A 13699-nucleotide genomic window follows, 5' to 3' on the forward strand; every position below is an offset into this window, starting at 1 on the left:
GATACATTACTTACTAAGCTACACTTTGAAATAAGCTGTATTCATCAGGGTGGGGAGAAGGTAGCGGGAATAAAACTTACATAGAGCTGGCAGTTTCCATGCATTTAAAATAAACGATACAGTGCCATAATGTCAAAATTAAGCTTATTAATACTCTGCTTTCAGCAGCTGAAATAAAGAATTACTGATATTTCACACCTAGATCTTTTCAAAGTTTCTATATGAAGGAGAAGGGAGACCAATTCCAATGGGGGCCTACCAAAGAGTTACTGAACTTCTCTGCTGCACAAGAGATTTTTTTGTTTTCTGATACACTGTATTTTTCTGTAACATTGTTGAAAATACAGACGGCCCCCAACATGCAACGCGATTGCTTCCTGGGGAAGTGTCGCAAGTCAGGAGCGTCGTAACTTGAACCCTCATTTACTTCTCAGGAGGTCGTGTGTCGGGGGTTTCTTGTATACAAATAGCCAAAGAGATTGGCCTGGGAAATCCGACCCTAACTAATTTAAAAACCATCTGGTAATATAATGAGAACAGTATTTAGATTCACTGAGTTGATGAAGCCTCAAAACTCAATTTCATCAAAGTAAGATTGGAAATGCTGGTTCTCCCCATCTTGTCAAGTCTTTATTTCAATGGATAGATCTTAACCATAAATGTACTTGAGAAACTCCTACGTAGTCTTTTGCTTGCATATATGAAATGCAAAGTGGTGCAATTTCTTGATACTCTGCTTGTCTAAGTTGCAAAATCTTTCTGGCTGGGACTCTGTCCCACTTTTCTGTTTGGTTCTGTAAGTGTCTTTGCCACCGAGGATCCCCTACTGAATGTTCAGCGTTCGGCTGTCCACTTTGGGATCCAGCGCTTTCTCCCTGTTGTCTTCCAAGCTTCTTGTCAAGTCGTTCCTAGAGCAGAAAAGGCACCTTGGCTAAATCACAAAAAGATCGAATTGTCAGCTGGCTCAAATATTTTAACACTCTTATTTAGAAGAGAGATTCTAGGCAGTCTGCTGCTGGCTTGGGCAAACTTGCTATGCAAGTTTTATTCTTACACTTTCCATGTTTCATAGAACACTAGAACTGGAAGGGACCCCGAGAGGTCGTCAGATCCAGTCCCCTGCCCTCATGGAAGACCAAGCATCATCTAGATAATCCATAGTAGATGTTTATCTAAACTGCTTTTAAATATCTCCAGTGATGGTGATTCCACAACCTCCCTAGGCAGGAAGTTTTTCCTAATGTCCAACCTAAGCCTTCTTTCCTGCAGTTTAAGCCCATTGCTCCTTGTCTTATCCCCAGAGGTTAAGAATAATAATTTTTCTCCCTCTTCCTTGTAACACCCTTTTAGGAACTTGAAGGCTGCTGTCATGTCCCCTCTCAGTCTTCTCTTTTCCAGGCTTAAACCAACCTAATTCTTTCAGTCTTCCTTCAGGTCATGTTTTCCAGACTTTTAATCATTTTGTATGCTCTTCTCTGGACCTTCTCCAATTTCTCCACATCTTTCTTGAAATATGGCACTCAGAACTGGACACACTACTCTAGTTGTGGCCTAATTTAGCACAGAATAAAGGGGAAGAATGATTCCTGTGTCTTACAACATTCCTGTTCATGCATCCCAGAATCAGGTTTTCTTTTTTTGCAACAATGTCACTGATTCATATTTAGCTTGTGATCCACTATGACCCCTAGATCCCTTCTGCAGTACTCTTGCCTGGACAGTCACTTCCCAGTATGTATGGGTGAAACTGTTCCTCCCTAAGTGGAGTACTTTGCATTTGTCCTTATTAAACGTTATCTGATTTACCTCTTGACTATTTCTCCAGTTTGTCCAGATCATTTTGAATGATTACCCTGTTTTCCAAAGCACTTGCAACCCCTCCCAGCTTAGTATCATCTGCGAACTTTGCAAGCATGCTCTCTATGCCATTATCTAAATCTGTGGTGTCCAACACACTAGCCACATGTGACTATTCGCTATAGCAGTAGCCATTATAGTGGCAGCTGCTTCAGAACTGGTTGGACACCCCGGATCTAAATTACTGATGAAGATCATGAACAGAACCGATCCCAAAACTGATCCCTGCGGAACACCTCTTGTTACGCTCTCCCAGCATGACCATGAACCACAGGTAACTATGCTCTGGGAATGGTTATCCTCCCAGGTATGCACTCACCTTATACTAGCTCCATCTACATTGTTTATTCATAATGTCATGTGAGACCCTATCAAATGCTCTAGGTACACCACATCCACCGCCTCCCCCTTAGCCACAAGGCTTGTTAGCTTTCTTTGATAGGCTAACAAGCCTTGTGGCTATCAGCTTGGTTTGCCATGATTTGTTCTTGACAAATCCATGCGGGCTGTTACTTACCATATTTGCTTTCTTGAGTCTGGGTAGCAAAATTTCAACAGCACATGCCACGTGGTTGTTTTTAAATAACATTTCTAAGTTCCAGCCATTCGAGTATGTAAAATGCTGGAAATCTGCATGGGATGACTAATCCTTAACTGGGTCACGTCAGATTAAACCAGGCTCCAGTTACAGTAGTTCTCTGGCAATGGACCCCAGCCATTAACACTTGGCACCTGTAGGGAATGCCCCAAACAATGCTGCTTGCTCCTCTGAGGTACATTAAAGATACTCCATGCAATCGCTGCTGGCATGTAAGGGTACCACTGCAAGGTGCTTTTAGTGGCTTGCTCCATCTCCCCATATTTTCTTTCAGTTGCGGCAATGCAGTAGTGGATGGCAGGATACTTGGCTATGCTACTTTCCTCATTCATGAAGGGCAACCCCCTTCCTCTTTTTCTCCTGCCTTCCTTGTTCTCTCCACCAAGTACTTTGAACAATTAGGTGGTGCATTTACACACTAGTTTCTCAGGGTTATATAACTCAGGATTTTCTTTAGCATCTATTGCTGCAGCTGCAGCTTCTCAAGGAAGTCTATACGGTTTGAGAAACAAACTCATGGTTTAAATATTACTGTAGATGAGTTCATTCTTTTTAGTTACTGTCTTGTGTTTCTGTAACTTTGACATTTAGGCCAGGTCGACACTAGACCTGGAAGTTGGCTTAAGGTATGTAACTCCAGCTACATAGAATACGGTTGCTGGAGTTGGCTTATTCTAAGCCAAGCTTGGTGGTGTCCCCACAGCGGGAGGCCAATGGGCACACATGCTCCCGTCGACTTCCCTTACTCCTTGCATCTGTGAGGAGTACAGGCGCCGGCCAGCCCTGCCCTCAGTGTTAAATTTATGGATCTGTATTAGACCTGCTCAATTGAACACCAGAAGGTTGTTCTCTGGCGTTGAGTGAAGACGCGGTCATGGTAGAAAAACAAATGTAAGGAATGTGGTGAAGAACTGTTTTTGCAGCTGGAACTCGGAGGTGGAATCGGTATGTAAATTGCTTAAGCTGGAATTGAGCCAGGACAGTCTGGTGAAAAAACCAAAACCACCACCTTTTCCTACCCTAACGCAAAATGCATGGCGATTGCTAATAACCGCATCTGTTCTGTGTGCGCCTTTTGGCAGCACCTAAGCATAAGTCTATATTTGGACTTGATTTTAACAAAATTTTTGTTAATAGTCTCTAAGGTGCCACAGGACTTGACTTAAAAATCCATGGAATCATGAGCTTTTGTAGGTAAAACCCACTTAAAACACCACCCCCCAAATAAAGTTTTGCCTCTGCAAGTGAAATCCCACCATAGAGAGTGGAAATGTGGTGCCAACACACCAAACAGCATTCGCACATGCTGACTTTTAGCCACAAGGCTGTGTCGACGCAGCCTTGTTGTTGACAGCTGCACAGTGTCGACATACCCTGCTGCTACAACCGGCAGCACTTAGTTCTCTGGAAGTCTCCCGTTTGTATTTCCTAACTTCAGTCATTTAGTTGACAGTTTTATGTGGACGCTGATGACTAATCTGTCAGTGGATGGACTCATTCTGGTGTCAAGTATTCAGAGAAGCCGTCAGCATTTCAATCGTTCCGCCTGTCCCGCTACCTGTGCGTTGTGTCGCTGGTCGCTGTGCTGTCATCGTACATTTTGAGCAGATTCTCTGGCTGGTCATCCTTCAGTTCCTTGGGATCTTGTAGTCTGAAGTGAAATGAAAAGGCGAGTGAGCTTGGGGGTTCCCTGGGACCCGCAGCAGCACAAGAACGACAAATTTTCTGTCCACAGAAGCTGTGAGGCGTCAGCAGGGCAGTACAAGGTTCCCTGTGCTTCCCTGCCACTGTGGCTCATCTCCGAAGAATGGGATGACACATCTGACAGCTTGCTCTCCGTGGGGTCCCTGCTGAGGGCTAAGTCGACTGGGCACTGGCCTGAGACAGACATCCACTTTAAAGCCCACCGCCCCCCCAGGCCTCTCCTCTTGGGGAAACAGCTCTGTGCTGTCCTACCTGGGCTCCAGCCGTTCCTTCACCTTAGCGATGGAGCGGACGTAGGGGGCAATCTGTTTGGTGATGGTGGTCAGGTAGCTGTTCTCCTGTTTCAGCTGCAACAGGTCATGTAACTGCGCTGCATGGGAAGGGAACACAGCGTAACGAGATCCAGCCACTCCAGAAACTGGAGCGTCCCTCCTGACTCTAGCTGTCTGAGCGGGTGGTGTTACAACGTGCAAGGAGTTTCTGTGACGTCAACCAGTGTGTTCTCTGACCTTGTAGGTCTCCGAGGGGCTCGTTCTGTGCTTCTACGCTTTCTGCAAAGCCTGGATGTGGTACACCCCAACCAACCGACACTCCAGAAGCTCCCATCTCTTCGGGCTGCAGTTAAGCAGCCATCTAGGGGAGAGAGCTGCAAAGCTATCGTGCTGCTTAGATACTCTCGTCTTTGAATACCCCAGCTTCCCTCCAGACTCTGCTTTTGGAACTGTGGGGTTTTCTGGCTTTTGCTCATCTCGCTGCTTTCTGGGCTCTGGCCATAGTGTGGTTGGAAACTGTGTTATCACCTCTCTGCAATACAGGGGAGTTGGGGGGGATTTGCCTGACAGTCACCCATCCTGATTTATCTTCTCTAAGGGTCTGTCTAAACTACATGGCTCTGTCGATGGAGCCATGTAGATTAGGCTGATCGGCAAAGGGAAATGAAGCCGCGATTTAAATAATCGCGGCTTCATTTAAATTTAAATAGCTGCTGCGCTGAGCCGACAAACAGCTGATCAGCTGTTTGTTGTCTCAGCGCACTAGTCTGGGCGCTCCCACACCAACCTGAAAGCCCTTTATCGACCTCCCCGTTATGCCTCGTAGGATGAGGTTTACCAGGGAGGTCGATAAAGGGCTTTCAAGTCGACAGGGGAGTGTCCAGACTGCCCCAATCTGCTGACAAACAGCTGATCGGCAGAGCGGGGCAGCCATTTAAATTTAAATGAAGCTGCGATTATTTAAATCGCGGCTTCATTTCCCTTTGCCGAACAAACAAATCTACATGGGTCCGTCGACGTAGTCTAGACGTACCCTGACAGAATATGCTCTGAATGGGTAGGGGCGGGTCTTAGTGGGGTGGACCCTTCTTGCCTCGCTCCTCAGCGTGGCAGGAGTGAGAGGGGTAATAAGTGGGTGGAGGGATTGGCGTGAGCGGGAAATGAGGCTGATCCCTCTTGCCCCCTCCCCCCCATGTGGGGAAAGACCTTGCTGTGCTTAGGGTGGCATTCCGGTGCTGGAAGCCCCTGGAGCCCAGTGTGGAGCAGCAGAGGAGCAATGGAGCAGCGTTCCCCGTTTGAAATGTCCCCTTTAAGCCAGTACGTGTGCCAGCCCACGTGCTCCATGAGCCCTCCCGCTGCTCCGCAAGCGTGTGTCAGTGAGCGGGGGAAGGGCGTGGCAGCACGCGCACTCAGCGGGTTAGTGGGCAGAGCGCTCACAAATACCTTCATAGATTTCCTGCTCATTGGCCACCCTCTGACAGGTTTCCTCCCAAATCTGAAACACAAAGTGTGAGCTGGGCAGCGCGTTGCTAGAGGGCTGGAGTGCCTGCTCTGAGGGACATTGGCCGAGCCTGTTCCTCTCCCCGCCCAGGCTGGGAGAGCTACGTGCTCAGCCGCGCCCCACGCACAAATCTCACCGCAGCAGCAGCCCCGTTCGCAACACTCGAGAGTCTGGCCCTTTTAATTGTCCTAGCAGCTCAGGCTGTGGCCACGACGGCACAAACCTACCTGTACCGCTGCAAACTCTCTCACACAGCTGTTCTCCGCCAAAGGGAGAGAGCTCGCCCATCACGTAGTCATGCCAGCCCCCATGAGTGGCGGGAGAAGCTCTTCAGCAACCTAGCTCTGTCTTCAGCGTAAGTTATGTCCCTCGGGGGTGGCTAATTGGCACCCACTGAGTGACAGAACGTGTCAGCTTAAGCTGCAGCCTAGCCCTAGCCTGTGTGGAGCTGTTGCAACACAAGAGTAGGGCTGGTGTCTTTCTGGCAAATCCTTCATAGGACGGTGATAGAGATGCAGCCGTGTTGGTCTGGTCTTGCGGAAACAAAAGACAGGACGATGCAGCACTTTAAAGACTAACAAGATGGTTTATGAGGTGATGAGCTTTTGTGGGCCAGACCCACAACTCACCTGAGGAAGTGGGTCTGGCCCACGAAAGCTCATCACCTCATAAACTATCTTGTTAGTCTTTAAAGTGCTGCATCGTCCTGTCTTTTGTTCCTTCGTAGGACTGGCTCTGCCACTCGTTTGCCCCAGACCCCACCCTTCCTCAGGATCCAGCCTTTCCTCTGGGTAAATGGGGATGAGGCTGGTGCTCCCTGATGCCCTTCCTGCTCAGAGATGCCCCTTGTTCTCTCCCGGGGTTTGGCACCATCACGAGTCCACCACGAGCGCCGCTCTGCGTTGCGCTAGGGAAGCTGCTCTGCTGGCAGAGGGGCTAGCGTGCCCGCCCCGCCGCAGGACACCTACCTCCTCAAACATGCTCCGCATCATTTCCACCGACGAGTACTGCGAGGCAATCTGCACATCCATCTGCAGGGATTTCTGCAGGATCTCGCTCATGATCTCGGTCTTGATGAGGGAGTGATGCTTGGTCAGGTCACGGTGCAGCTCCTGTACCTGGTCCTTCAGGTTCTGGATCTCCGTTTGCAGGGTCTGCATTGGGAAAGGGAAAGGGGTGAGCTCCTGCGGCATTTCCCTTCCATCCCGCACAGGCAGCCGGTTTGGTTACAGAAGGGGAAGGAATGTGGCTTGTCCAGCCTCTCTCGATTTTCGCGCTAATGCTATTTTCTCCTGTGGAAGCACCATCTTACCATCAACACGTAGGAGAGTCTTTGGGACGAGGTCACCGCTGACGGGACACAGGGCCTGGCAGTTACATACGGTACAGAAGAGCTCTTCTAAGCCAATGGACTTTGCAGGTGCCAAGGGCAGAAGTGAGCACGGTAAAACTCCTTTCTGACCTCCTGCACGGGTCCTAGACCTTCCCCAAATCACTCCTAGAGCAGCTCTCTTTCTGCTAAAGCATCCAGGCTCGATTTAGAAAGATCAGTGATGGAGAATCTGCCACAACCCTTGGTAAACTCTTCTAATGGCTAATTACTCTGTTTAAAGAACAGTACATTCAGACTGGAAATAAGGCATCAGGTGCTTACAGACTGTAATCAAATTGCCCCTTAACTTTCTCTCTGTTAAGCTAAATAGGTTGAGCTCCTTAAGTCTTCTAGGAAGAGAAACAGAACCAACTCACCTGATTTTCCCGTGTAAGTTCCCATGGCTGGTAGGGATGTAGACAAGTAATCGAGTATACGATTAACCGATAAGCCTATGTTTATCTGCAGGAGAGGCAGCATGGGGGGTGGGAAGCAGGAGCCAGAGCTGGGGGAGCTGGCTCCACAGTCCCACCTACCTCTCCCCCCCGCTGTTGTCTCTGAGAGGCAGCAGCACAAGGGAGGGCAGGGGAGTCGGCCGTGAAGCAGCCTTTGCCCACAGCAGGCCACACTTGCCACAGACAGAGGCTGCTTTATGGCAGCATGACAGCAGCCTCTGTCCGCGGGGGGTCTGGGCTTCCCACAGGTCAGCAGCGAATCTGGGCCCGCTGCAGACAGAGGCTGGTCCCCGGCAGCAGCCCCGTCCAGGGGGGCCAGTTCCCAGCTCTCTGTGGACAGAGACTAGAGCAGCCTCTGTTCGTGGGGAGCTCGGACTCCTGCAGACGGGCTGCTGCCACCCCATGCTGCTGCCGCTGTATCAGAGGCAGCAACACAGGGCGACGGGCAGGAGCCGGTCTGCCTGGTGAGCTGGCTTTTAAATCGACTTCCCTCGTGGACCGGCTCCCGCCTGCCACCCTACACTGCTGCCTGTGATAGAGGCAGCAGCGCGGGGATGGCTGGGGGCTCTCTGGGAGTGAGGCCAGAGTGCACTGGCTGCCAGCCCCACCCCAGGGACCATCGAAGAGTGGAGTAACCGATAAGAATTCATGTGGTTACTTGACTATTCTGTTACCCACCAGCTAACGTTCCTGATGGCTGGCCTGGTGGCACTTTGTCCCCATTCCACTGGCGCCAGCCAACGGCCATGTGAGTCCTAAGCACGGTGACAATGACCCGACCCAAAGTGTCCAAGGTGACTGCATCTTCACAGCAAGGGGGGATTTGGCCCAAGGGTTCTAACCTTTTCCACGTGACCAAGATGGGAGGGATCAGGCCCAGACGGAGGAGCTAGAAGAGTTAATTGGAGAACTGTTCAGCATCTCTCTCTGCTTCCCCAGCTCTCTTGGCTGCCCCTCCCTGGGTCAGGCCTGCCCTGCAGCATGCCAGGAGCCGTCCCACACTCTTCTTCCACCTATGGGCACTGATCCCGTGAGGCGGGGCAGACCCTCGAGCAGGGCCAGCAGTCCCACGGCCAGTGGTGAAGTGGGTCTCTGCCCTCCCCTGCACACTTACCCGATACATGTTCTCGTAGTTGCGGCAGTGCTCCGTGAAAGGCGTCTCCCCCCCTTCCGCCAGCAGGACCTTGGTGCTGATGTAACGGTGCATGGTGGGCTTCCGAACGATGGAGCCCGTGATGGGCATCTTATCGCAGGCAGGGGAGCAGCTTGACACGATCAGAGTCTTGGAGCACTGGCCACCTGAGAGCCTTAAGCAGAGAGGTGGGAAAGCAGAGATGAGCCGCTGGCCCTGACAATACTATTTAGCAGAAGCAAACTAGCAAGTGCCTCCATCGGCCTCAGTTGCACAGGGTGTGGAACAAGCATCCTCTGGCCGGCCGGCCGGCCTGCCTTTGTGTCCGGCCTGTCATGCTAGCTAGGCAGCCGCCCCTTGTGCGTTTGAGTCGGTCTGCCAAAGGGAATCCAGCTCCTCCTTGAGAGAGCCCTCTAGCGCAGGACAAGGCGGGCAGGTCGTCATCCTACGGGACCGGCTCCTTCCTTCCAGCGGGCCGGGAGCCTTCTAAGACCACAGCTGCCCTGTGCCGGGAGATACAACGGCACTGACAGGAGAGGCCAAAGGTGGACGAGTTCCTGCCCGCCCTTTCGTTCCAGAGCTACCTGTACTTCTAAAGGCAGATGTCACGTTTCATTTCTGACCGTCTCCCCAGGGAGGTTCCCTGCCCATAGTTACTGCCTCTTTCGGGGGAGGGAGGACATCGCATTCGGTGCCAACCGTTATGACCAGAAAGCAACAAAATCACCAACTCTAATGAGGTGACCGCGTCGGTGCCATTCCTGATACAAGGTGTTTTAGTTAAGCCCCCGGCTCAGACCCTGGGCCTACCGTGCGGTTACAGGGTGGGCATGCCACCTGGCTAACCCATCACCAAGCTCCTCCTAATCCCTGTTAATCTGATTGAGAGTTTGTACCGTGTAACGATGGTTCCTACAAGGGAACCCCATTATGGTAGGATGAGCACGATACCGTAGCGTTCGGAGTTCCTGTTCTCATGCTGTTAAGTTGTTCTGCCTGATCGCTTCTGAATCAGTCATAAAGCCAGTGACTGAAGAATAGGGAAGGTGTCAGTGAGGCTGTGCACTGCTAACACAATGTGACAAATACCCAGTAAGAACCAACCTCCACTCAGAAGGACAATCGGAAGCACCTCATTCGATGTGGATTCTCTTGTGCTGTATCAAGTGCCACCTCTGTCAGGTCGGATGAGACAGACACTACTGACAAGAACGTCCCGAGTCTCAAAATCCTGATGTTTGCCCCCCAGGAGAGTCTTGGGACTGGATCCCTACACTGATGACACCAACAATGTCTTGCTTCATGCACACACTGCGTTTATTGGCCTCTCTTGATGGCCAAAAGAAACAGTTCTTCTAGGGAGCTGCAGCTCGGCTCCGACAGCCCAGTCCAAAGAGACAGGAATGCAAGTTTCAGCAAAATATCCCGGGGAGCAGGTGAGTTCACTGAGCTGTGAAGTGACTGGAAGCTGCAAATTGCCAACAAGGATAGTAAAGCAGCAATATTTGGACAAGCACATAGAACATACTCACAGCATGATTTAGCATTTCATCCGTTGTTTAATAACAGTCAAGCTCTTCAGTGGAAGCACTTCGAAGAAAGCAAGTGACTGCTGCTCGCTGCATTCAGACGCTGCCTGCACAGGCTGCTACCACCTTTCCAGGCGTGATGCGATGAATCAAGGCTCATGCTAGAGCCAGTGCTCACTGATCAGAGGAGGCAGCCGGACACCCTCTCTGCAGTGCCTGCTGGATTCATATCGTCCAGCTCCCCGTGTCCCATCAGAATCCCAGTCTCGTGAAAGGCAGCCCGTTAAATGCAGCTGAACGGCTCCCTTGACAAGGAACGGGGGCGCTCACTTCCCCCGCACGATGATTAGTTTCCCTGAATTGTAAAATCCACTTGGAGCCCAGGCATGATCCCCATTCACAGCAAGAAACTTGATGTCCTTTCGCAGGGCGAGCAGCTGGAGCAGAGTGGAGGGGCCTAGGCTGTCTGTGACATCAATTGGCCTAAATATATCCAGTGCAAGGAAACTGTGTCCTGGAGAGTTCTTTGAAATTCTGATAAAAATAGTGGCAGACCGACAGGCTGCTCGGGGGCCTCGGCTGGAGCCAGGCACTCAGGTGCGCTGGGCGAAAAGGCAGGCGCTCCTTTGGAGTGCTGCGGGGGTTGGCGTCGGCACGGAGCAGAGAGCGGGGAGAGGACTCCGGGACAGCCCTGAGCAGCTCCTCAACCAGGGAGCGAGCGAGTCACTGTCAGCATCATGGAGAATAGCTCGGGGCTCTTCATCCCGCAGTGCAGTGCAGCACCCGTCCCACCACCCGGGAGCTGGCTTGGTCGGATCCTTTCAAGGGGGCGAGGGGCGCGTATGCAGGAGGGCTGGAGGCCGACTAGCAGACTGTTTGCATCACACTGACGAAGTGGGTCTTCGCCCACGAAAGCTCATGCTCCAATAAATCTGTTGGTCTGTAAGGTGTCACAGGACTCCGTGTTGTTCACCACACTGCGTTCCATGCCTGAGGCAGAGAAGGGAGTTGATTGTGCTCCAGCTAACTCCAGGTGGAGGGAGCCCAAAGATCCTCCAGAGGCCGGTGCGATGAGGAGTGACTCCCGGTGGAAGATTCATGGCACTTGGTCAGTAGCTGCAGGGCATTGGCAGCGACCAAGAGCCAAACCAGGATCGTTGTCGCTGGAGTCTCAAGACGTGGCTCTGGATTTGTGTGGGTGGCTCTTTGCCAGAGCCCAAAGGGCCTCCCATAGGCATATCCGTGGGGAGACGTGACCTCCAGGTGGGCAGGGTTCTTCTGTAGCTACGAGGCAGAGCGTAGCAATGGAGCCAGGAGGCCTGGCCCCTCACGCTGTCTTGGCACCATGCTCCACGTGGCCTTTGGGTCACTTTCCCGCCATGTGTTTCAGTTCTGCAGCTGTGACATGGGCCTGGTGGGGCTCTGAGAAGTGGCCAAGGAACAGGGAGAGCTCTGGCTCAGAGGGGATAGATACTGTCATGGGTGATCACGATGCGCGTCAGCCTCCGTTATCTTGTCCTCCAACAGTCACTAGTTACAGCGAAGGTCTCGTCAGATATTCCAGAGGACTTGCTGCAATCTACGACTTGGGCCCTGCTGCTGTGTGGTCAGTAGTTCCGGGCTCACGGTTTGTATGGATTAGTACAGGGAAGATTCCCACTTCGCCAGTGATTGTGATAAGGGCGGGAATTCTTGGGAACGCTTACTGCTTTCCTCCTGACTTCGGCAATTCCAGTGTCCTGTGATTTACCTGTCCGCCAAGGAAGGCATTGGTCATGGACAGACAAACGCTCTGTCCTCTGACACTTGCCGCTCTTTGCAAGGAAAAGGTGGGGTGTGGGTGGAGGAGTTTCTGGCAGATTTTCCTTAAAGCTGCTGTTAAACTAACCACTTCTCTCCTGATCTGCACCAGCCCGCACCCCTGCTGTGCTGTAAGGAGGATCCCACCTTTCAGGGTCCATCACGTTTCATCAGACTGTCTCCGGCAGAACAGACGCGCAGCTCCCCTTGTGCACCAAACCCTGGTTTCCAGGAATTGCCAATTCACCTCCCTGTGCCTATTCCTGACACTAATCAGCACAGCTGTTACGCACTGTCCCTGGGGCACTGCTCATCCTGACAAAGTCAAGGGCAGCTCGTTGGAAAGGCGGAGCGGCAAGAGAGCATCGGAGCATTTCATACCAATGCACAGGGCAGGGATAAAATTAAAATAAACAGCCGCCTGTGGCAGGAATAGCAAGGGGTGCTGCAGGTCAGGAGGGAGGTATCCTGGCCAAGCCAGCCTCCTCCTGCTTCTACCTCATGCTGTCAGGCTCTTCCTTTCAGGAGCACTAGCCTCTGCGTCCTGCTGGTCACCTTAATGTAGGACTAAAGCTGAACGGCAGTCCAGCTGTCACGAGTCTTCCGTGTGCTTGGCAGGCTGCCCCCCTCGGCGCTGTGCGTGAGATGCAGTGATGGTGTTTGAGTGGCACTTCCAGCATTGCGTGTGGATTAGCCAATAATTCTGTGTTTGTGTTTTGTGTTTATAAAATGTAACAAACCAAATATTCCAAACCAAGCCACAAAGGCTCCGTGGAGGAGGCTGCTCCCTTTAGCCTGATCCGCGAGTTCTCTCTGAATGCTGGAAGGATCGGTGGCTTAGTGGGGGAGACTCCATGTGCAACTACATCCCACTCTGCCCTTTTCCACAGGCGGCTGTTGCAAGGCACCGTCCCCCCCACGCTCCCAGAGAGTCGCGGTCGCTGTGGAAGAGCTGCACCAGATGGCACCACTAGCCGTGCTATCTGCTGGAGCAGCTGTGAAGGTGACTCGTTCCGGGAGCACCCTGACGTACTCTCCATGTGGCACAGCAGGGTCTGTGTTTCTGCTCATCCTACCCTCATCCTGAAATCAAGAAGGCAGCTGGAAGAATGACCCAAGATGTCCGAGGGTTTCAAAGTCTACCCCAGATGGACCTGCCCTTCTGTTTTCTTCTACCGACTGTGTGTAGAACAGATTCTGCCTCTAAGGAGATGCTCAGATTTGTACAGGACTGCTCGGTTCTTTGAAAATCCAACTTTACATCATTGTTTCTCAGGCAAATTGCCAAGGGAGAGTCCTGGGGGAAGGTGGATTTTCTTCAGCGTGTAGAAGCAGCAACTTCAAAGTAGGTTTACTAGGGGGCTGCATCCTCTGCTCGCTACACTCACCTACCCCCCCTGCTTTCTTCTCTGAGAGCCTGCTGATGCTGATGCTGATGATGTGATGACGTCCGTCTGTTGCCCGGCAGGAACATTCTAT

The 13699-nt window shown here is 51.7% G+C and overlaps 1 protein-coding gene across 2 annotated transcripts in view; it reads right to left on the minus strand.

The window, feature by feature from the left end:
- Window positions 1-769: 769 nt before the first annotated feature.
- Window positions 770-13699, minus strand: part of RNF207 (ring finger protein 207) — a 47217-nt gene continuing 34287 nt past the window's right edge. Inside the window, exons 14-19 of one of the 2 annotated variants that reach the window (XM_075906587.2) lie at window positions 8874-9066; window positions 6901-7086; window positions 5875-5926; window positions 4412-4529; window positions 4014-4106; window positions 770-908 (exon numbers count right to left, since the gene is read on the minus strand). In XM_075906587.2, coding sequence (XP_075762702.2) covers window positions 824-908; window positions 4014-4106; window positions 4412-4529; window positions 5875-5926; window positions 6901-7086; window positions 8874-9066 — 727 coding nt within the window. In that variant the 3' untranslated portion in view covers window positions 770-823. Of the gene's footprint in view, window positions 932-4013; window positions 4107-4411; window positions 4530-5874; window positions 5927-6900; window positions 7087-8873; window positions 9067-13699 lie in introns of both variants that reach the window. The other variant, XM_075906588.2, reaches the window with a different exon arrangement.

Source organism: Pelodiscus sinensis, chromosome 24 (genome assembly GCF_052426305.1).
Source record: "Pelodiscus sinensis isolate ZL-2025 chromosome 24, ASM5242630v1, whole genome shotgun sequence".
Lineage (NCBI taxonomy): Eukaryota > Metazoa > Chordata > Testudines > Trionychidae > Pelodiscus > Pelodiscus sinensis.